The sequence below is a fragment of the Micropterus salmoides genome, unplaced genomic scaffold, assembly GCF_014851395.1.
Source record: "Micropterus salmoides isolate LMB-PRFRI ecotype aquatic unplaced genomic scaffold, ASM1485139v1 Ms_hic_scaffold_12, whole genome shotgun sequence".
In the NCBI taxonomy this organism is placed as follows: domain Eukaryota; kingdom Metazoa; phylum Chordata; class Actinopteri; order Centrarchiformes; family Centrarchidae; genus Micropterus; species Micropterus salmoides.
This window is the reverse complement of record NW_024040263.1, coordinates 12,273,451-12,297,432: the sequence shown is the minus strand read 5'-3', so window position 1 is coordinate 12,297,432 and position 23,982 is coordinate 12,273,451. Positions and strand designations below refer to the sequence as shown.

General features: G+C 43.0%; 2 protein-coding genes across 5 annotated transcripts in view; both read left to right on the top strand.

Annotated features, from left to right (window-relative positions):
- The window catches only part of LOC119899186 (putative GPI-anchored protein pfl2), a 13,233-nt gene extending 10,138 nt beyond the window's left edge, over positions 1–3,095 (top strand). The window contains exons 4-5 of the mRNA XM_038713658.1: positions 615–2,938; positions 3,051–3,095. Of these exons, the coding sequence (XP_038569586.1) occupies positions 615–2,938; positions 3,051–3,095 (2,369 nt within the window). The remainder of the gene's footprint in view (positions 1–614; positions 2,939–3,050) is intronic.
- On the top strand, positions 3,029–23,982 carry LOC119899018 (mucin-2-like). Of its 4 annotated transcripts, none has more exons than XM_038713398.1 (12): positions 3,029–3,962; positions 4,070–4,377; positions 9,669–9,733; positions 9,826–9,965; positions 10,085–10,504; positions 10,943–12,384; positions 21,014–21,078; positions 21,171–21,310; positions 21,506–21,780; positions 22,468–22,532; positions 22,630–22,775; positions 22,934–23,982. In XM_038713398.1, the coding sequence occupies exons 1-12, from the start codon at positions 3,398–3,400 to the stop codon at positions 23,029–23,031; spliced, it is 3,729 nt and encodes a 1,242-aa protein (XP_038569326.1). In that variant the 5' UTR covers positions 3,029–3,397; the 3' UTR covers positions 23,032–23,982. The 4 variants fall into 4 exon arrangements, with proteins under 4 accessions (XP_038569326.1, XP_038569325.1, XP_038569324.1 ...); XM_038713397.1 differs by having other exon boundaries at positions 10,823–12,384; XM_038713396.1 differs by having other exon boundaries at positions 10,085–11,638; positions 11,759–12,384.

The following is a 23,982-nucleotide window of genomic DNA, read 5'->3' as shown; positions in this document are numbered from 1 at the left end:
AATCAAAATCTAACAGACATCATTCAATGATGTTTCAGCAATGAAGCCAAAAGAAATAACAGATTTAAACAAAAGTGTTAAACAACCCTAACATTTAATGATTTATGTTAAGGGGACTTGCTTTTTGTCCCCATGCGGAAGGTGAGTCCCCACAATGTCAGCAATGTGTGTGCATCTACATCCACCACCATTGCTATGATGTTGTCTAAAAGAAAATGTAAATGTGGTTTTATATCTTTGTTTGAAGCTAATGACTGAGGCTTGATCATTGGCAAATGAGTTTTAGCGAAGCATTGCACACACCGCCTGTTAAGAAAAAGGCGCACTGTATGTATGTGGAAACTCTCATTTCCATTCAAATAAAACGTCCCTATGCCCAAAGCATGCACCTCTTCAGGAGAGGGGTAATCAATTGAAGCATCTCACAGAAAAGGTTATTTTACTCACTCTTCATCACTTACATTTGATTGTATGAATGATATGCTATATACTGTTCCACCTTAAAGTAACTTCTGGAATAATAAAAAAGATATAAAATAACTGTATGTTATTATTCAAAATTAGCTGGACTGACAAGCTAAACTTTTATGTGTAACTAATTATTCTCGTTGCAGTGCAAACAACCTCACTGCCAGTAAACACGACTTCAGAGCCTCTCGACCTGACCGCAGAGACACTCTACATGACAACAGAGCCATTTAATACGACAGCAGAGCTACTCGATACGGCAGAGCCACTCGACACGACCGCAGAGCCGCTCGACACGACCTCAGAGCCATTTAATACGACCACAGAGCCACTCGACACGACCTCAGAGCAATTTAATACGACCACAGAGCCACTCGACACGACCGCAGAGCCACTCGACACGACCACAGAGCCACTCGACACGACCTCAGAGCCACTCGACATGACCTCAGAGCAATTTAATACGACCACAGAGCTACTCGATACGACAGAGCCACTTGACACGACCGCAGAGCCGCTCGACACGACCGCAGAGCCATTTAATACAACAGCAGAGCCACTCGACACGACCTCAGAGCAATTTAATATGACTGCAGAGCCACTCGACACGACCTCAGAGCCACTCGACATGACCTCAGAGCAATTTAATACGACCACAGAGCCACTCGACACGACCTCAGAGCAATTTAATACGACCACAGAGCCACTCGACACGACCTCAGAGCCACTCGACACGACCTCAGAGCTGCTCAACACAACCGCAGAGCCATTTAATACAACGGCAGAGCCACTCGACACGACCTCAGAGCAATTTAATACGACCACAGAGCCACTCGACACGACCTCAGAGCAATTTAATACGACCACAGAGCCACTCGACACGACCTCAGAGCCACTCGACACGACAACAGAGCCACTCGACACGACCTCAGAGCTGCTCAACACAACTGCAGAGCCATTTAATACAACGGCAGAGCCACTCGACACGACCTCAGAGCAATTTAATACGACCGCAGAGCCGCTCGACACGACCGCAGAGCCATTTAATACAACAGCAGAGCCACTCGACACGACCGCAGAGCCACTCGACACGACCGCAGAGCCGCTCGACACGACCGCAGAGCCGCTCGACACGACCGCAGAGCCACTCAACATGACCGCAGAGCCACTCGACACGACCGCAGAGCTATTTAATACAACAGCAGAGCCACTCAACACGACCGCAGAGCCACTCAACACGACCGCAGAGCCACTTGACACGACCATAGAGCCACTCGACACAACCGCAGTGACACTCAACACGACCGCAGAGCCATTTAATACAACAGCAGAGCCACTCGACACAACCGCAGTGACACTCAACACCACCGCAGAGCCATTTAATACAACAGCAGAGCCACTTGACACAACCGCAGTGACAATCAACGCGACCGCAGAGCCATTTAATACAACAGCAGAGCCACTCGACACAACCGCAGTGACACTCAACACGACCGCAGAGCCATTTAATACAACAGCAGAGCCACTCAACACGACCGCAGAGCCGCTCAACACGACCACAGAGCCACTCAACACGACCGCAGAGCCACTCGACACGACCATAGAGCCACTCGACACAACCGCAGTGACACTCAACACGACCGCAGAGCCATTTAATACAACAGCAGAGCCACTCGACACGACCGCAGTGACACTCAACACGACCGCAGAGCCATTTAATACAACAGCAGAGCCACTCGACACAACCGCAGTGACAATCAACGCGACCGCAGAGCCATTTAATACAACAGCAGAGCCACTCGACACAACCGCAGTGACACTCAACACCACCGCAGAGCCATTTAATACAACAGCAGAGCCACTCGACACAACCGCAGTGACAATCAACACGACTGCAGAGCCATTTAATACAACAGCAGAGCCACTCGACACAACCGCAGTGACACTCAACACAACATCAGCGCCACTTAACACGACCTTAGCACCAGTGAACACGACCTTGCTCCCAGTGAACACAACCTCACAACCATTCAACACAATCTCTGTGCCAGAGCCATTTAATACAACAGCAGAGCCACACGACACAACCGCAGTGACAATCAACACGACCGCAGAGCCATTTAATACAACAGCAGAGCCATTCGACACAACCGCAGTGACACTCAACACGACCGCAGAGCCATTTAATACAACAGCAGAGACACTCGACACAACCGCAGTGACACTCAACACGACCACAGAGCCACTTAACACGACAACAGAGCCACTCGACACAACCGCAGTGACAATCAACACGACCGCAGAGCCATTTAATACAACAGCAGAGCCACTCGACACAACCGCAGTGACACTCAACACGACCGCAGAGCCACTTAATACAACAGCAGAGCCACTCGACACAACCGCAGTGACACTCAACACGACCGCAGAGCCATTCAACACAACCGCAGAGCCACTCGACACAACCGCAGTGACACTCAACACAACAACAGAGCCACTCAACACGACCTTAGCACCAGTGAACACGACCTTGCTCCCAGTGAACACAACCTCACAACCATTCAACACAATCTCTGTGCCAGAGCCATTTAATACAACAGCAGAGCCACTCGACACAACCGCAGTGACAATCAACACGACCGCAGAGCCATTTAATACAACAGCAGAGCCACTCGACACGACCGCAGTGACACTCAACACGACCGCAGAGCCATTTAATACAACAGCAGAGCCACTCGACACGACCGCAGTGACACTCAACACGACCACAGAGCCATTTAATACAACAGCAGAGCCACTCGACACAACCGCAGTGACACTCAACACAACATCAGCGCCACTTAACACGACCTTAGCACCAGTGAACACGACCTTGCTCCCAGTGAACACCACCTCACAACCATTCAACACAATCTCTGCGCCAGTGAACATGACCTTCTTGCCAGTCACCATGACCGCTCTACCAGTGAACACAACCTCACTGCCAGTGAACACAACCTCAGAGCCACTCAACGCAACCTCACCACCAGTCACATTGACCTCACTGCCACTCATCACAACCTCATTGCCACTCAACATGACCTCAGGGCCACTCAGCATCACCTCACCACCAGTCACCACCACCTTGCTACCAGTGAACACAACCTTACTGCCAGTGAACACAACCTCAGGGCCACTCAAAACAACCTCACCACTATTCATCACAACCTCGCTGCCACTCAACATAACCTCAGTGCCACTCAAGACGACCTCACTACCTGTGAACATGACCTCTGCACCAGTGGACACGACGTCACTACCAGTCACCCCAACCTCGCTACTAGTGAACACGACCTTGCTACTAGTGAACACAACCTCACTGCCACTCAGCAGTACCTCTGCACCACTCAGCACAACCTCGCTACCAGTCAATGTGACGTCACCACAACTCAATGTAACCTCAACACAAGTCGGTACAATCTCAGTCCAACCCATCTCCACCATGTCAAACCCAGGTAAACAAAGTCTCCCACACTTAATACCCCACTATGAGTTGATGCAGATGATGCAAAGAACATAATTGTAAACTTGTAATATTTGATACCTCTTAATATACTTCTAGGCAGTGCAACGTCTCCACCCATAAATGGAACATCAGCTCAACTAGATCTCACAAGTAGTGTTCTGGTGACAACAGCTCCTCTTAATGCTACAGCTGGCACTACTGCTGCCACAACTACAGTGCTCAGTGAAACAGCCACTTCCACTGCTGCACCAGTTACTTCAACCACCACTGCATCAACAAACCCACCTTCATCCAGTGAAGGAACCCTAGGTCTTCATTTTAGACTCAGACGAATGTTTACACCGGATCTCTCCAACTCATCCTCAGCAGCGTACCAGAAATTAGCCACATCAGTGGTCAACGTGGTAAAATGCCCATACAGTCTCACTGCATACTTTTTACTCCAAAATCATTCTATGATCATCATGCGCTGAGGGGCAAATTCACAAAAGGATTGCACAGCTTTTCAAATGCATAGCAGGACGAAAGAGAACAGACACTAGCACAATGCAAGTTCCACATAGAGATTTAACATAATAGTAATGTTAGATGTATTAATATTGAATTTAATTCAATTCAATTTTATTTATATAGCGCCAAATCACAACTGTAGACTAAATGACTAAATGAAAAATGGTAAAGATATGTATAGTAGTGTTAATGATTATAATAACAATAATAACAATAGGACTAGTAACAATAGTTGTTGTAGCAGAATGTGTCGAGCAGGAACACGGGGGCAGCAGGTTACTCGCAGCTCCAGAGCCAGAAACACCTGCAGGAAGTGATAGGAGGAGAGAGGAGAGGGACGAGAAAGCACAAGACTACCGGAAAGGGGAGACGTTGTGTTAGTAACATGCAATAATAGGTATCTGGAAGACTTCTTCCAGTATCTTCAACCAAGTCCAGTTGCCCTTGATTTTAACCTTCGTTGGATAACTATGACCTGGATGACTGAGAATCTTCATAGACATGCAATAATAGGATGAGGTTGCATACAGAGGGAGAGAAAGTAGAGGAGAGAGGGGCTCAGTGCATCATAGGAAATCCCCCGGCAGTCTAGGCCTATAGCAGCATAACTAAGGGATAGTTCAAGACTCACCTCGGCCAGGTAAGATCTATAAGCTTTATCAAAGAAGAAAGTCTTAAGCCTACTCTTAAATGTGGAGATGGTGTCTGCCTCCTGAACCCAAACTGGAACCTGGTTCCACAGGAGAGGAGCTTGATAGCTGAACACTCTGGCTCCTAGTCTACTTTTGGAGACTCTAGGAACCACAAGTAACCCTGTATTCTGGGAGCGCAGTGCTCTTTGAGATAAGATGGTGCCTGACCATTAAGAGCTTTGTAGGTAAGAATAATGATTTTAAATTATATTCTGGATTTTACTGGAAGCCAATGCAGAGAAGCTAAGACAGGAGAAATGTGATCTGTGTTCCCATGTTCCTGTCAGAACACGTGCTGCAGCATTCTGGATCAGCTGAAGAGTCTTAATGGACTTTTTCGAGCAGCCTGATAATAAAGAATTGCAGTAATCCAGCCTAGAAGTAACAAATGCATGGACTGCATCATTTTTAGACCGAATATTGCTGATTTTCGCAATATTACATAGATGAAAAAAGGCAGTCCTTGAAATTTGCCTAATGTGAGAATTAAACGACATGTCCTGATCAAAGACAACTCTAAGATTCCTCACAGTGGTGCTGGAGGCCAGGGCGCTGCCATCAAGGGAAACTATATCTTTAGATAATGCGTCATGGAGGTGCTTAGGCCCCAGAACAATAACTTCAGTTTGATCTGAGTTTAACATTAGAAAATTACAGGTCATCCAGGTTTTAATATCCTGAAGGCACATTTGAAGTTTAGGTAACTGATGAGTTTCATCTGGCTTGATCGATAGATATAACTGAGTATCATCTGCATAAAACTGAAAGTTTATGGACTATTTCCTGATAATATTGCCAAAGGGAAGCATATATAAAGTGAAGAGGATTTCTGAGGACAGATCCTTGAGGAACTCCATGACTAACTTTGACGTGCACGGAGGACTCATCGTTAACATGTACAAACTGAAATCGATCTGATAAATAGGACTTAAACCAGCTCAGAGCGGTTCCTTGAATGCCAATGAAATGTTCCAGTCTCTGCAATAGGATCTGATGGTCAATGATATCAAATGCAGCACAAAGATCTAATAAAACCAGTACAGAGTCCTTTGTCTGAAATATGGAGGTAGTTAGTAATTTTCACCAGTGCTGTCTCTGTGCTATGATGAACTCTAAATCCTGACTGAAAATCCTCAAATAAACTATTGCTCTGTAGAAAGTCACACAGCTGTTTAGCAACTGCTTTCTCCAGGATCTTAGAGAGAAATGTAAGGTTAGATATAGGTCTATAGTTGGCTAAAACATCCGGATCAAGTTTGGGCTTTTTCAGAAGAGGTTTAATTACAGCTTATTTTAAAGTACTATGGTACATAGCCTGTTGATAGAGATAGGTTGATCATATCTAGTATAGAAGTGCTAACTAAGGGTAAAACTTCTTTAAGCAGCCTAGTCAGGATGGGGTCTAAGAGGCAGGTTGATGGTTTAGATGAAGAAATTATTGAAGTTAGTTGGTAAAGGTTGAGGGAAGCAAAACAGTCTAAACATATATCTGGTTCTACAGCTGTTTCTAAGGTTCCTGAGTTTAGAGATAAGTTGGTGCCAGTTAAGGGCAGGTCTGGGTGAATTTTGTTTCTAATAGTTAGAATTTTATGAAGTCGTAACTACTGAGAGCTATGGGAATACTTGGCTCAATAGAGCTGTGACTCTCTGTCAGCCTGGCTACAGTGCTGAATAGAAACCTGGGTTTGTTCCTATTTTCCTCTATTAATGATGAGTAGTACGCTGCTCTGGCATTACGGAGGACCTTCCTATAAGTTTTAAGACTATCTTGCCAAATTAAACGAGAATTTTCCAGTTTGGTGGAACGCCAATTCCTCTCAAGTTTAGATATTTGCTTTAATTTGCGAGTTTCAGTATTATACCATGGAGCTAACCGTCTTTGTTTTATTATTTTCTTTTTTAGAGGGGCTACAGAGTCGAGTGTCATTCAACAAGATGATCAATTTGGGAGGGACTGAAATTAGCATAGTCCTCTGTTACTTTGTTACTTGATAATGAATTTAGAGCTGATGGAATCGCATCCTTAGATTTAGCTACAGCACTATCAGACAGACATCTTGTATAGAAATTTTTGCCCAATGGCGATACAAACTCAGAAGTTATCAAACAGTGGTCAGATAAAGAGGGATTCTGTGGGAACACTATTAAATGTTCAATTTCAATACCGTATACCAAAACAAGGTTGACGGTGTGGTTAAAACAGTGAGTCGGTTCATGAACACTCTGAACACTCTGAGAGAGGCCAATGGAATCTAACAGAGAGATAAACGCAGTACTGAAGCTGTTATTCTCTACATTCACATGAATATTAAAATCCCCTACAATAATAACGTTGTCCGTTTTAAGGACTAAAGTTGACAAAAACTCTGCAAATTCAGATAAGAATTCTGAGTACGGACCAGGTGCTTGGTACACTTTAACGAAAAGAATTGGTTGCAGTGATTTCCAACTTGGTGTGAAAGACCAAGAACAAGGCTTTCAAATGAGTTATAATTTAGTTTAGGTTTAGAGCTGATTAGTAGGCTGGAGTCGAAGATAGCTGGAACTCCACCTCCTCGGCCTGTGCCTCGAGGAATGTGAGTATTAATATGACTGAGAGGGGTTCTCCATCATCCAGCCAGGTTTCAGTAAGACAATCAATCAATATCATAATCTGATATTAGTTCATTTACTAGTACACCTTTAGAAGAGAGAGATCTGATGTTTAAGAGTCCACATTTAATTTTCCTATTGTTTTGCACTATTGCTCTTGTGGTTTTAATTTTTATGAGGTTTTTATGCACAGCTCCTCTTCTATTTACCTTTGATTTAAATAATTTCAATGGTCGGGGGGCAGACACCGTCACTATAGGATTTTCACTAAGTAACTCCTGAAATGGAGGAGCAGAGAAGTGTGTTAGACTGCGACTCTGCGTAGGGTTTTGGGTGGGTAACAGCTGAAATAGAAGGGCAGAGAAGTGTGTTAGACTGCGACTCTGCCTCCTGGTCTCAACTCTGGGTTGTCATGGATACAAATATATAAAATAAATGACAGTGATAATAATAATTGTGGCAGTGGGTGTTGAGTAGGAACATATTATATAGACTATTTGCATGAATTTAAATTATGTATGGCGAATATTCACACATTTGGTGCAAAATTGGCCCTTTTCTATGCAAATTCACGAACACCAGCACTAATAACCACACACAGAGTGAAATTATTAGCGTCTTTAGAGTTGGTGGTAACTGAAGTGCATTTATAAGGTGTGTCACGGCCAGACTTTACTGTGATCATGGCAGTGATGATTGTAACCAGGTGAAGCAATAGTACATAAAGGCACAGACAGTTCAATACCTAATATTGACCAAGATGGAATGAAACTGGAAAACAACATAAAACTTACTGCTGTGAGAAGCATAGATGATTGTTGCGCACAGTCCAGCACAGGGCAGAGTAAAGAAAATGGCTCTCCATGAGGTCGAGCGCACAGTTAAAGCATCCGAAATAACAATCACTCTGACAAAACTCTCAATACAGACAGCAAAAAGAAACAAATTAAAGAGCATGGGGAGTTAAGAGAAAATTAGAATAGTTATTGTAATTAGAATACATTCTCTTTCAAAACAAACATTTAAATATATGAGTTGATAGTTTTGTTATTACAGCTGCAATTATAACATTTCTTGACTCAAGCGTTGCTTAACCATGTCATGTGATACCTGTGTTACCCGAGTACACAAGAACAAACATTATTAGGACTACTACAGAAAACTGCAGATGAACATTTAACAGACACAGAACAAGGGCAAATTGCACTTAGCTGCAAAACCTTATGGGCGTATTTGCGCTGTAATATCACAAGTGCATTATCTTTTGTGAATCAGACCTTGAGACAGGGTTAGACAGATAGCTTTGCAAGTGATGCATAATTCCTGGTGCTATCAGTGGCCGCAGTCCATTCTTTGTGAATTGGCCCCTGAACATACTCATGTTGCTAATATTCTTGCATTGATGTAGATCATAATTTTGTCCACATAACTGTCATTGAAATGTTATTATTCTTGAAATAGACTACCTTTCATTCCTTTATTAATTAATTTGCCCAATATTTTGGTACTGTAGTAGATTCTGAAATTTTGTATCATTTATAATGTATGTATAACATTTTATATGTACAGAAGATGACAAACGTATGACGGCATATTAGGGCGATTGTAGGTTAAAAAAATGTTTTAATCAATTTAATTAATGACTGAAAAGCATTCTCGTGAATTTAAGACTTTAGTCTCAGAGAATGCTGAAAGTTTTTTTATTGTAAATTAACAACTTTGATCTCAGGAATTCTTCTCTAAATATTACTCACTTGCGCAACTCAGTAATTTAAAATAAATTATAATGGCCCTAATAAGCCATCGTGCATATGTATGAGATCTATCTGCCTCCAAAACAAACAGAACAAAATGTGTTGTAAGCCATTAAATTGAAAAGTAACAGTAATGTTTTCTTTCAGATAAACATGGAATGTGCAAAGCTATTTGGACCATCTTTCAGTCGCTCCCTCATCAACTCATTCAAGTAAGACAAAATGTCGATCACTGACAAACCTTTGCTAGACACGTGTTGTTGACTTGCTTTAAAAAAGTGTTGCTTTCTCTCTGTCATTGTAGGAATGGATCAGTAGTTGTTGACTCGACCCTTGTATTCGCAAATCAAAGCTCAGTTCCTCCACCAAGCAATGCAACTTCACAACTCAGGATTGCACTCAACTTTACATCTCTGGACATAATACTAGACAGCATTAATATAAGTAAGTAATTTAAGAAATACAAATTAAAATGAATCTATCAATCTATTTAAATGATTTTATTTAAATTAACTGCATGTTACAGTGTTATATTAATTGATAAACCATTGGTATTGGTACAGCTGCTTCTCCTGCTGCTTCCACCGCTGCACCTAATGTTACAGCTGCCCCTATGACAGCTGCCCCAACTGCAACTCCTAATGCTACGGAATCTCCTACTGCTGCCCCGACAGCAGCTCCCAGCATTACAGCAGCTCCAACTGCAGGTCCAAATGCTACAGCTACCCCTACCCCGACAGCAACTCCTAATACTACAGCTGCCCTGACAGTGGCTCCCAACATTACAGCGGCTCCAACTACAGCTCCTAATGCTACAGCTACCCCGACAGCAGCTCCTAATACTACAGCTGCCCTGACAGTGGCTCCCAACATTACAGCGGCTCCAACTACAGCTCCTAATGCTACAGCTACCCCGACAGCAGCTCCTAATACTACAGCTGCCCTGACAGTGGCTCCCAACATTACAGCGGCTCCAACTACAGGTCCTAATGCTACAGCTACCCCTACCCCTACCCCGACAGCAGCTCCTAATACTACAGCTGCCGTGACAGTGGCTCCCAACATTACAGCGGTTACAACTACAGGTCCTAATGCTACAGCTACCCCTATTGCAGCTCCTAATGCTACAGCTACCCCTACCCCTACAGCAGCTCCTAATACTACAACTGCCCTGACAGTGGCTCCCAACATTACAGCGGCTCCAACTACAGCTCCTAATGCTACAGCTACCCCAACAGAAGCTCCTAATACTACAGCTGCCCTGACAGTGGCTCCCAACATTACAGCGGCTCCAACTACAGCTCCTAATGTTACAGCTACCCCAACAGAAGCTCCTAATACTACAGCTGCCCTGACAGTGGCTCCCAACATTACAGTGGTTACAACTACAGGTCCTAATGCTACAGCTACCCCGACAGCAGCTCCTAATGCTACAGCTACCCCGACAGCAGCTCCTAATGCTACAGCTGCCCTGACAGTGGCTCCCAACATTACAGCGGCTCCAACTGCAGCTCCTAATGCTACAGCTACCCCGACAGCAGCTCCTAATACTACAGCTGCCGGGACAGTGGCTCCAAACATTACAGCGGTTACAACTACACCTCCTAATGCTACAGCTACCCCGACAGCAGCTCCTAATACTACAACTGCCCTGACAGTGGCTCCCAACATTACAGCGGCTCCAACTACAGCTCCTAATGCTACAGCTACCCCGACAGCAGCTCCTAATGCTACAACTACCCCGACAGCAGCTCCTAATACTACAGCTGCCCTGACAGTGGCTCCCAACATTACAGCGGCTCCAACTACAGCTCCTAATGCTACAGCTACCCCGACAGCAGCTCCTAATACTACAGCTGCCCTGACAGTGGCTCCCAACATTACAGAAGCTCCAAATACAGGTCCTAATGCTACAGCTACCCCTATTGCAGCTCCTAATACTACAGCTGCCGTGACAGTGGCTCCCAACATTACAGCGGTTACAACTACAGGTCCTAATGCTACAGCTACCCCTATTGCAGCTCCTAATGCTACAGCTACCCCTACCCCTACAGCAGCTCCTAATACTACAACTGCCCTGACAGTGGCTCCCAACATTACAGCGGCTCCAACTACAGGTCCTAATGCTACAGCTACCCCTACAGCAGCTCCTAATACTACAGCTGCCCTGACAGTGGCTCCCAACATTACAGCGGCTCCAACTACAGCTCCTAATGCTACAGCTACCCCTATTGCAGCTCCTAATGCTACAGCTACCCCTACAGCAGCTCCTAATACTACAGCTGCCCTGACAGTGGCTCCCAACATTACAGCGGCTCCAACTACAGCTCCTAATGCTACAGCTACCCCGACAGCAGCTCCTAATACTACAGCTGCCCTGACAGTGGCTCCCAACATTACAGTGGTTACAACTACAGGTCCTAATGCTACAGCTACCCCTATTGCAGCTCCTAATGCTACAGCTACCCCTACCCCTACAGCAGCTCCTAATACTACAACTGCCCTGACAGTGGCTCCCAACATTACAGCGGCTCCAACTACAGCTCCTAATGCTACAGCTACCCCAACAGCAGCTCCTAATACTACAGCTGCCCTGACAGTGGCTCCCAACATTACAGCGGCTCCAACAGCAGGTCATAATACAACAGCTGGCACTACTGCTGTCACGACTACAGTTACCAGTGAAACAACCATTTCCACTGCTGCACCAGCTATTTCAACCACCACTGCATCAACAAACCCACCTTCATCCAGTGAGGGAACCCTGGGACTTCATTTTAGACTCCAAAAAATATTTACACTGGATCTCTCCAACTCATCCTCAGAAAAATACAAGAATTTAGCCACATCAGTGGTCATCGTGGTAAAATGCCCATACAGTATCACAGCACACTTTTTACTCCAAAAACATTCTCTGATCATCATGCACACTGAGGGCTGAATTCACAAAAGGATTGCGCAGCTTTTCAAATGGGTAGCAGGAGGAAAGAGAACAGACAGTAGCACAATGCAAGTTCCACATAGAGAGTTAACATAGTAATGGTAGAGGTAATAATACAAATAAATAACAATAATGATAATAATAACTAGAACTGCAAGCAGTTGTAAGCAGGGTACAACCCCCTGGCGCTAGCCAAGTGGGGGGCTGCTCGAATCGACCTGGCGCCCCACCGGGGGCCCGCAGTGAATAAATGACCAGAGTTTGAAATTAAAGGCACTTGCGGTTACGGAGATATGAAATGAATGTATATGTCTACGGGAGTGTTATTTGATATCCAATTAATAGCGCCACCTACAGGCGGATTGACACCAAATTCCATACAGCCCCTCAGGAAGACATGCCAGATAAGGTCCCCAAGTTTGTTGTAGATCAGCCGAGATATGACATGATTTTCTGTTATTAGCGTTTTGCGTATCATGTATCAATCTGGGGAGCACAAGCTTGTGTCAACTTTGTCCAGAGATGGTCGGTGCCAAGTTTGGTGCCGATCAGACCTGTGGTTTCGGAGGAGTTAATTAAAATAGGTTTTTCAGTTGTGGCGATGTTGCAAAAAAAACATCTTTGCACAGAGGCGTATCCTATCCCATATGATTCGGCAGCATGACCCAAACACATAGACATAGGTTAATGAATGTGCGATGTACTGGCGTGTAGTTATGAGGCAAAATGTCCCTTGATTCAAAAATTCATTCAAATGAATAGGATTTTCCCATGGTATTTCTGCTTCGATAATAGCGCCACCATTTGGCCGAATTGCACCAAATTTATCAGGTGACATCAGGGGCCCATGGGGAATAAATGACACATAATTTGTATCAATCAGACGTTTGGTTATAGAGGAACTCTATTTAAATGAGCCTTATTGCAAAAAAAGTCTAATTCACAAACACCAGCACCAATAAACACACACAGAGGGAAATTCTTAGTGTCTTCAGAGTTGGTGGTAACTGAAGTACATTTATAAGGTGTGTCACGGCCAGACTTTCCTTTGATCATGGCAGAGGTGATTGTAGCCAGGCAAAGCAATAGTACATCATAAGGGCACAGACAGTACAGATAAAATGAAACTGGAAACAACATAAAACCTACTGCTGTGAGAATCATAGATGATGGTTGCACAGTCTAGCACAGAGCAGAGTAAAGAATATGACTCTACATCAGGGCCGGCCTGTGGCATAGGTGACATAGGCAGTTGCCTAGGACACAAAATGTCAGGGGATGCCTGAAGAGAATGTTTTCGACTGCACAGATCAACTCCGCCCAGCTGATGTGAAGCTGTGATAGTAATCAGGTGCACCTCACGCTGTGAGTCCAGTCCAGACAGTTGTGACAAGTGGTAACGTAACAATATAAACATCTAAAAACTGAGCAGCAACGTTGCTCTATTTGGGACTGTGAGCTGCACTTTACTGGAGCTGCTAAAGTAACATGTGTGAGGATTTCTAGTGATATTTCTGCCTGGTATCTGTTTTTGGTTGATTTTGGTTTCACATGCAGCATGCAGTCCCAAACTGTGTCGATCAAACGGTCTAAAGAGGATATCTTACTACCAGCGGAACAGTAACGTAATGCACATGAGAGTAGGCTGTAGTGCAGGTTGACTTAAAAATATTGTGAATTCTCATTAAATGACGACGTTAGTCTCAGTAGCATAAGGTAGTAATGACCCAGTGCAGACTGATATGACGGGCCCTTGGGCTACACAGTTACCAAGCACACACGCACACACTACGTTCGTGTCTAGAAGGGAACCCTATATTGGCAAATTTGTGTGCCTTGTTTCCTTGTTTTGAACAGTTTAACAACTGATAAGATTAGATGCTGTAAATACCTAACCTACTTAATTTAAAGCGCCTTAAATCGAATTCTTTCCATATTAAATTCAACAGTTGTCCTTGTGTGTGTCTCTCTCCAACACACACACTCTGCTGCTTCTGTGTTGCATGCGTCTGGAGACAACAGTCTAAAGTACCATCATGTAATGGATTTTAGAGTCAGACTGTGTCAACTAGACTTTTGTATTTGCAAAGTAGGCTAAAAGAGTCAAAGAGAAAGTTATAAGGGGCATGGCCAGTGCTGTCAATGTCAAAATCCTGAAACGTCACCACAAACAGAGTGCAGGAGGTATCCACTTTTACAGGCAATTTCAGTACAATAACCTCCCTATCACGGCAACCACATTCCTCTTCGACCATATCCTACACCATGTCCTGAAAACAGGCCAGCTATGGCGCACACAGTTTAATACCCCCCCCAAAAAAGCACATGTAAAGTTAATACCAAAGAAAATAAGACTAAATTTATTCTGTAGAATGTATTTTTTATACTTCACTATATACCTTATAGCCTACTGCTTGCTACAGACTTTTGTGGGTAAATCTACTGTGAGTAGTTTTTTGTAACTGACAAAGTCCAGCTGAGTCCAGCAGGGATTTTATTAAATTTGAAAGTTGATCTACAGGAGAAAACATATTTAAAAGCAATTTCAAATCTTGCCTAGGGCTCTTTCACTGTCAAGGCCAGCCCTGCTCTCCATAAGGTGGAGCGCACAGTTAAAGCATCCCAAATAACAATCACTCTGACAAAACACTCAGTAAGAGAAGTTTATAATTAGGGGTTCAAGCCTGAGAAGGGCATGAGAATCCACGAATACAAGGCCCAGAACCAGCAGGACCGGGAACCCTATTGTAATCATATTTGTTTTTATTATTATTCTTCTGTAAATAAACTCACGCAAACAACGAGGGCGCGTAAAAACCTATTTTCATTAACTCCTCCGAACCAACAAGTCCGATCGGGACCACACTTGGCAAGGACCATCTCTGGATGAAGCTGGTAACAGCTTGTTAGGGAAGTTTTGATCAAATTATAAGCTAATAAATGTTTGCGTGAAACACAAAAAACAGGAAGTGATGTCATATCTTACGTTTGTATGGAATGGAAACTTGGTGACCTTATGTGGCATGTACTCCTGAGGGGCTGTGTAATTGGTGCAACTACCTCCTAGCTGGCGCTGTGTAACAGCAATTACCTCTTCCTCTATAACCACAAGTCGCATTGACATAAAACTTCAGCCGAATTGTTCAGGATGTTCTACTGACTCCAATGATAATAATAATAATAATACATTTTATTTGTTATGCACTTTACATTTAAGACAAACCTCAAAGTGCTACAGGTAAGATCATAAAAGCAAGGTAAAAACATCAGTGTAAAATATAGATAAATAGTGCAACGACATTATTGTGCAAGGTTACAAGTCATAAGTTCTTCTAAAAAGAAATGCTTTTAGTCCTTTTTTAAAAGTCTCAATTGTCTGTGGTGCCCTCAGATGGTCAGGGAGGGCATTCCAAGTCCGAGGAGCGGTAGAGCAGAAAGCACGATAACCAATGGTGCTGAGCTTCGTTCTGGGGAGTAGGATGCAGTTTGAGTTTTTGTACGTATCGTGTTGTAGTGAGAGGGGTGAGTAGCTCTTTCAGGTGTGTGTGTGTGTGTGTGTGTGTGTGTGTGTTGGGGGGGGGGCATTTCCATATATGCACTGGTGGGTGAGAAGTGAGACCTTGTATTCAATCCTAGCAGATACGGGAAGCCAGTGAAGTGAATGGAGAATGGGTGTGATGTGGTCGTACTTTCGCACTCTCATCAGGATCCTTGCAGCACTGTTCTGAACATTCTGCAGACTCTTGTTAGGGATCCCAATGAGAAGTGTGTTACAGTAATCCAATCTAGAGGAGACAAAGGCGTGGACCAGTTTTTCAGCATCAGCTAAGGTGAGTGTAGAATGGAGTTTTGCAATATTTCTGAGATGATAGGAGATCTTGCAGAGGTTTTTGATATGGGCTTCAAAGGTGAATTTTGGATCAAATCTTACACCAAGATTGGTGACTGTTGTGGAGAGGGGAATGTATTCACCAGAGATAGTTATACCAGTTATGGAAGATGAAATGTAAATGCTCCATATTTGTATAGCGCCTTTCTAGTCTTTTTGACCACTCAAAGCGCTTTTACACTACATCTGCATTCACCATTCACACACATTCATACATTGGCGGAACCAGAGGCAATTCGGGGTTCAGTATCTTGCCCAAGGACACTTCAACATGCAGCCTGGGGGAGCCGAGGATTGAACCGCCGACTTTCCGATTAACGGCCAACTACCTCGAACGCTCCTGAGCCACAGCCGCCCCTGAACTTGATGTGAGGTGCCAACAACAATTGCCAACAACAATTGCCTCAGTTTTGGAGCTATTCAATTGGAGGAAGTTGTGTTTTATCCACACCTTTATCTCCTCCAGACAGGTGGTGAGTGTTGAAGACGATGTTAATGTTGGTGAAGCTGCAGTGGGGTGTGGGTCAGATTTCATGTACAGTTGTGTGTCATCAGCATAACAGTGAAATGAGACTCCATGGCGACTGATGACGTGGTTGAGGGGGAGGATGTAAATGATGAAGAGGATGGGGCCAGGAATTGACCCCTGGGGGACTCCGCAGGTGACTGTGTGTTGCCGGGACCTTGCGCTTCTAAGTGAAAGGTAGTGAAACTGTTCTGTCAGTGAGGTACGATGTAAACCAGTTCAGAGCAGTGTCAGAATCCAGTGGTTTGGTGTAGCTGGTTGAGAAGTATGCCATGATCCACAGTGTCAAAAGCAGCAGACCGATCAAGGAGTATGAGGGAAGGTGAGCCAGCATCAGCTGCCATTCGTAGGTCGTTTGTGACTCTAACCAGGGCTGTTTCAGTGCTGTGAGCGGAAACCAGATTGGAATTTTTCAAAAAGGTTGTTATGTTTGAGATGGTCCTGGAGATGGGCGGCAACAACTTTTTCCAGTACTTTGGAGAGGAATGGGAGATTGGAAATGGGCCTATAATTTGTAAGTGCGGAGGAATTCTGCTGCAAAACGGCAGGTGGAGGAGTTAACATGAATATTTATATCTCCAAGGACTATGATATTGGCAGATATTGTACAGAATGTTGAGAGAAGGTTGGACATCTCTGGGATGAAAGATGAGTTTGGTTTGGGTGGCCGGTAGATGAGAAGTATCGATGTAGAGAGAGGAGGCTTACATTTAAATGCAAGGCATTTGAAAGAAGACAGTTCAGGCAGGGGAACAAGCCCAGATCACTTCGGTGGATGACAGCCAGACCACCTGTGCTGCGGGCTTTCTGTCAGTAGCAGTAGCCAGTATCTGGTTGGTGCCAGGTTTCTGCAAAACACATCAAATCCAAACACTTATCCAGAATATGGTCATGTATGAGGCAAGATTTGTTTGTGATGGATTGTGCATTAAACAGTTCAATCTTGATGGTAGATGGAGCAGTGTGTCTCTGTATTGGCCGGAGTAGACTGAAATCCACTCCAAGTGTTGCCGTGGAACCTCCAGCGTTACTAGTCCTAGCAGTGGCAGCGCCCTGATGACGTGTTGGAGATGCGACGGGGCGTGCGCCAGACCAGAGGGTTGGGATGTTGCGATCAGACCGGGAGAAAAAAAACTTTCGGCCGCAACTTCTGTGAATGTAACACGGCCGGCGAAGAAGTCCAAGTTGTTTAATGACCGATATGCACGATGGAGTGACGTAGTTTTTGAATTTCTTCAGTTGGGTGACGGAATACACTTCCACATCATGCCAGTCGGGGAGAGTGGTCTGTTAGGCGTTAGCAATGCCCGTGATGCACAGAAGAAAGCCATCAGACACCGTAAGCAAACAGCAGTGACTTTGGGTCGAGACCTCATGAATATCAGCAGTGACTTCGGGTGAAAGTTTCTCTATAGCAGGCAGTGATGAATAGATACGGGAAACTCAGAGCAATGGTAAACTGGTAGGTAGACATCCGCTGGAGTCGGCGGAATCCGTACAGAACACATACAATCCACAATGTTTGGGAACAAGTGAGCAACATTGCAACGACACTAATATAACTTACTGGTCGATAAACGTACTGTATAGCGTACTGCCTAACTAGCCTAGTTGTATAGCAACGATTGTTGCACAAAGGATTTCGGTCAGACAACGCCAGCGTCCTCTCCAACCAACTGTCAAAGGTATCTCCTCAGTAGTAGACAACCATCGGAGGAGGAGGGTGACACTCTGGAGGTCTGCTATGTAACTGTAGTCCTCCTGCACCTTCAATCACTCCAGGGACCTAAGTTGACCCTAATATGGTCATAGGTGGTGCTGTTATTGTACATTAAAGGCATTTTTTTTTATCCCATTAACTTACATTAATTTCATATGTCCATAACCACAAGTCCGATTGACACCAAGTTGGGTAATTTATTCCCCATCGGCCACAGATGACACTTGAAAAATTTCGTGCACTTCGGCCTATAGTTGGGGCTATAGTCCAATGGACACCAAACTTGCCACAGACCATCTCTGGACAAAGTTGATAAAAGTTTGTTTCTGATTCGCAAAAAAATGTGTGATTTATAAACTAACATTTTTTACGCCAAATGCAAAAAACAGGAAGTGATGTTATTTCTTAGGTTAGGGAAGTCTGATCTACACCAAACTTGGGAACCTTATGTGTCATGCCTTCCCGAGGGGCTGTATGAAATTTATTGTCAATCGGCCTCTAGTTGGCGCTGTTAATCGATATGAAATGACCATCCCATAGACATACATTAATTTTATATCTCTGTAACCACAAGTGCCTTTAATATGAAATTTATATTTATAATTTAATATGAAACTATGTTATTCCAATACATAGGATTTTCTCATTACACTGGTAATCTCGTTCATCGCTCCAAAGGCTCCCCTTGTCATCCCCGGGGCAGCCAGGTCGACTTGCGCGGTCTCCGCAGGGCAAGGCGCACGGCTGGCGTCTGGAGGCTTGGACCCCATTTACAACTGCTTGCAGTTCTAGTAGTTATTGTAATAAGAGTATATTCTCTTTCAAAACAAACATTTAAATATGAGCTGATAGTTTTGTTCTTGACTCAAGCATTGCTTAACCATGTCATATGATATGGTACTTCAGTACACAGAACAAATATTATTAGAACTACTACAGAAAACTGCAGATGAACATTTAACATACACAGAACAAGGGCAAATTGCACTCAGCTGCAAAACTTTATGGGAATGTTTGCGCTGTAATATCATTAGTGCAATATCTTTTGTGAATCAGACCTCGAGACAGGGCAAATAGCACTGCAAGTGATGCACAATTCATGGTGCTTTCAGAGGCTGCAGTCCATTTTTTGTGAATTGGTCGCTGAACATACTCATGTTGCTAACATTCTTGCATCGATGTTTATCAAAATTTGGTAATTCTATTTGTCCACATAGAGTATCTCACAAAAGTGAATACACACCTCACATTTTTTTTAAATATTGGATTATATCTTTTCATGTGACAAATCTGTTGTCCCCTCAAACTAACATCCCTGTGCCGTTAATGTCTAAACCCCTGGCAACAAAAGTGAGTACACCCATAAGTGAAAATGTCCAAATTGTGCCCAAAGTGTCACCATTATTTTCCAGCACTGCCTTAACCCTCTTGGGCATTGAGTTCACCAGAGGTTCACAGGTTGCCACTGGAGTCCTCTTCCACTCCTCCATGACGACATCACGGAGCTAGTGGATGTTAGAGACCTTGCGCTCCTCCGTTTTTAGCAAGGCAGTGGTCGTCTTAGAGTGTGTTTGGGGTTGTTATTATGTTGGAATACTGCCCTGCGGCCTAGGGATCATGCTCTGCTTCAGTATGTCACAGTATATGTATGAACTGTAGCTCTTCAGTGCCGGCAGTACTCATGCAGCCACAGACCATGACACACTTGTTTGTACTCCTCCTGAGCACTGACAGGCTGACCCCCCACCCCTTCAACCTCTGCTGCAATCTCTGGATATCACGCTGCTCTGAGTGGAACCTGTCCTGTTGAACGTTGAACGTATGGTCTTGGCCACCGTCCTGCAGCTCAGTTTCAGGGTCTTGGCAATCTTCTTATAGCCCATACCATCTTTATGTAGAGCAACAATTCTTTTTGTCACATCCTCAGAGAGTTCTTTTCCATAAGGTGCCATGTTGAATTTCCAGTGACTAGTATGAGGGAGTGTGAGAGTGATAACACAAAATTTAACACACCCGCTACCCATACACACCTGAGACCTTGTATCACTAACGAGCCACATGACACGGGGGAGGAAAAATGGCTAATTGGGCCCAATTTGGACATTTTCACTTAGGGGTGTACTGAGGGGACATTGTCTCATTTACAACGTATGTATAACATATTATGTGTACAGATGATAACATATGTACCACGGCATATTAGGGCTATTGTAGGTTCAAAAAATGTACACAGGTGTACAAAGTGTTCACGTAAATTTAAGACTTTTGTATCGGAAATTGTTATTTTTTTCTCTGAATATTACCCCCCTACGCAATTAAGTAATTTAAAAAACATTATAATGGCCCTAATAAGCCATCAAGCATAAATGTGTTGTAAGCCATTAAATTGCAAAATCACAGAAATGTTTTCTTTCAGATTAACAATGAGTGTTTAAAGCTGTTTGGACCATCTTTCCTTCGCTCCCTCATCAACTCATTCAGGTAAGACAAAATTTCAATCCCTGACAAACCTTTGCTAGACATGTTGTTGACTTGCTTTTAAAAAGTGTTGCTTTGTCTCTTTGTTATTGTAGGAATGGATCAGTAGTTGTTGACTCGACCCTTGTGTTTGCAAATCTGAGCTCAGTTCCTTCACCAAGCATTGCAGCTTCACAACTCAGGATTGCACTCATCTCTACGTCCCTGGAGATAATACCAGACAGCATTAATATAAGTAAGTAATTTAAGAAATACAAAACAAACTTAATCAGTTTGTCAATTATTTAAATAAATTATTAATTAATAATTCATTAAAATTAATTAAGTTAAAATTAAATGCATGTTACAGTGTTATATAAATTGATAAACCATTGGTATTGGTACAGCTGCTCTTCTTCTGCTGCTAATACTGCTGCACCTCATCTTACAGCTGCCCCGACAGAAACTCCTAATGCTACAGCTTCTCCTACCACTGCCCTGACAGCAACTTCAACTGCAGTTCCCACTGTTACTTCAACTGCTGCTACTACATCTACTTCCACCACTACAGCAACTACCACCACCACCATTGCATCAACAAATCCTCCTACCTTCAGCGAGGGAACCCTTGGCCTTACGTTTCGTCTTAACCAAGAGTTTACATCAGATCTCTCCAACCCATCATCATCAGCGTTCCAGACGTTAGCTGCATCAGTTGTCAGAGGGGTAAGATGTCTATGCACTATAACAGTGTGCTTCTAACAACAAAACGTTTTGCTGCAAATAAATACTTTGTAACAATTATTTTATTTTTTTTATTTTTGCCAATTTATCATTCAGTCTGTCCCTGTAATTTTCATTTGGAAACAATGAAAGCTAATATTATTCTTTTTTTCTTAAGTTGGCCAAAATTTTGGTAAATTAGCAACCCTTCCTTGATCTTGGACGCAAATGCAATGCAGATAATGATGGCTTGGCTAAATGTGCAAGGTTTTGTGACCTTCAATCATAGCAAAACCCATTAACATATGGCTCTCACTGCAACACAGAAACACAGAATATCATCTTAGAGAATTCATCAGATTTGTTCTACTATTTGAAATGAGTTGTTTTACATGAAAGAATGGGCTAAACAAATTAAATATTGTCATAAGGCAAAACAGATGTGTGATGTTGTCACTTAAGTTACATTCTGCATAGCTATGTAACTTATAAAGCTGTTGCTCTATTTGAAGTATATTGGAAGGTGGATTTTTATGTTCTTACTTGCTGCAATTTAGCAACATCTACTAATGTGAGGCTGAGCAGAGATCCCAGTGGGGCAATGCCTCTGCTTTGTGCTAAACTGTTCATTGGTGCTTGTGGCAATTTGTTGTATTTTTATTTGCAAATCACAGTAATGTTACCTTTCAGGTAAACAGAGTGTGTGGAGAGCTGTTTGGATCATTTTTCCGTCGCTCCATCGTCAACTCATTCAGGTAAGACTAAATGTCGATCACTGACAAACCTTTGCTAGACACACAAATGTGGCAACTTGCTGTTAAAAAGTGTTGCTCTCTCTCTTTGTCATTGTAGGAGTGGATCAGTGGTTGTCAACATGACCCTTGTGTTCATTGATAAAAACTCTGTTCCTTCAGCAAGCACTGCAACTTCACAACTCAGTAGTGCACTTACGAGCACCTCTACGTCCCTGAACATTATACCGGGCAGCGTGTCTGCGGGTAAGAGACTTAAATGTCAAACAATATGATTTTATGGTTTACATTTATTAAATTATTAAATGCATGTTGGGATGAAACTACCTTTAAAACATGCATTTTGAACTTCTGAAGCTATTTTTAGTCACTGACTAATACCTCCGCCTTTTCTTATATTTCAGAGTCAACATCAACATCAAGCAGTTCCTCTCGTCCCACAGTGGGCTCATTGGTAGTCTTTTCCCTAACACTGCTGGCTGTGGCACTGATAGACTTATAGCCTGCAGGCCAAAAGCTTTTATCAGCTTTATCAGTAGAAAAAAGATGTGTACCAACAAACCAAAACAAAAGACATAACAAGTATGCAATATGAAATTTACCAATACTATGCCATGTGGTAAGAAGATGTGCATTGTGTGCCAAAATTGAGAGTTTCTCAGTATTCTCAACATTTGATTTTGGTATTTCGCTTCCATGTTATTTAAAGAACTTATCATTCAGATTACAAGATCAGAAACACTCTATTTTATGTATTGAGCTTTTGTGTTGCAGTTGCCATTCAATGTATTTGTTTTGTAAATTCCTATTTACATGCCATGTTTCATGTGGCATTGTTAACGGTTAAAAATGCAAATACATGCTGTAAAGTATAATGGACTATATTTATTTCCAATAAAAAGCATTTTACAATTCAGCAGGACACAGTTACACCCAGTGACATTGTTCAGTGCAAATGAAAGAAGTGTGCAGTTAACTTTGTGTGGTGGAGTTTTAAACATATTTATCCATGAAGATGAACTTTCCTTAACCATAACCATGTAGTTTATTCTCTCTTACTATGTTTATTATTATGTGCCAAAACACCAAGCAAATTCCTTGTATGCGATGACCTACTTAACAATAAACTCAATTCTGATTGTGATTTTAGGTAGCTTACCTTAACTACTGAACTGTAGTAAAACATTGTGTAATTGAACATCAAAATAAGTGGCCATTGAATGTGCACGTTTGTTTTTACAGAATAATTTAGTTTCAAGTGAACAGTGTGGCAAGTGGATGGCTGAATACTAGTCTAAAAATGTCCAGGTACTATCATAACATTTAGCAAGTAGAAAGAATATTTGATTTTAATTGATTAGCAGTTTGAATATAATACTGGTTCCTGTATGTTTTGGGGAAGGGGAATAATATTAATACTTTGCAAAGTATTAAAATGTTATCTTGAAAATTA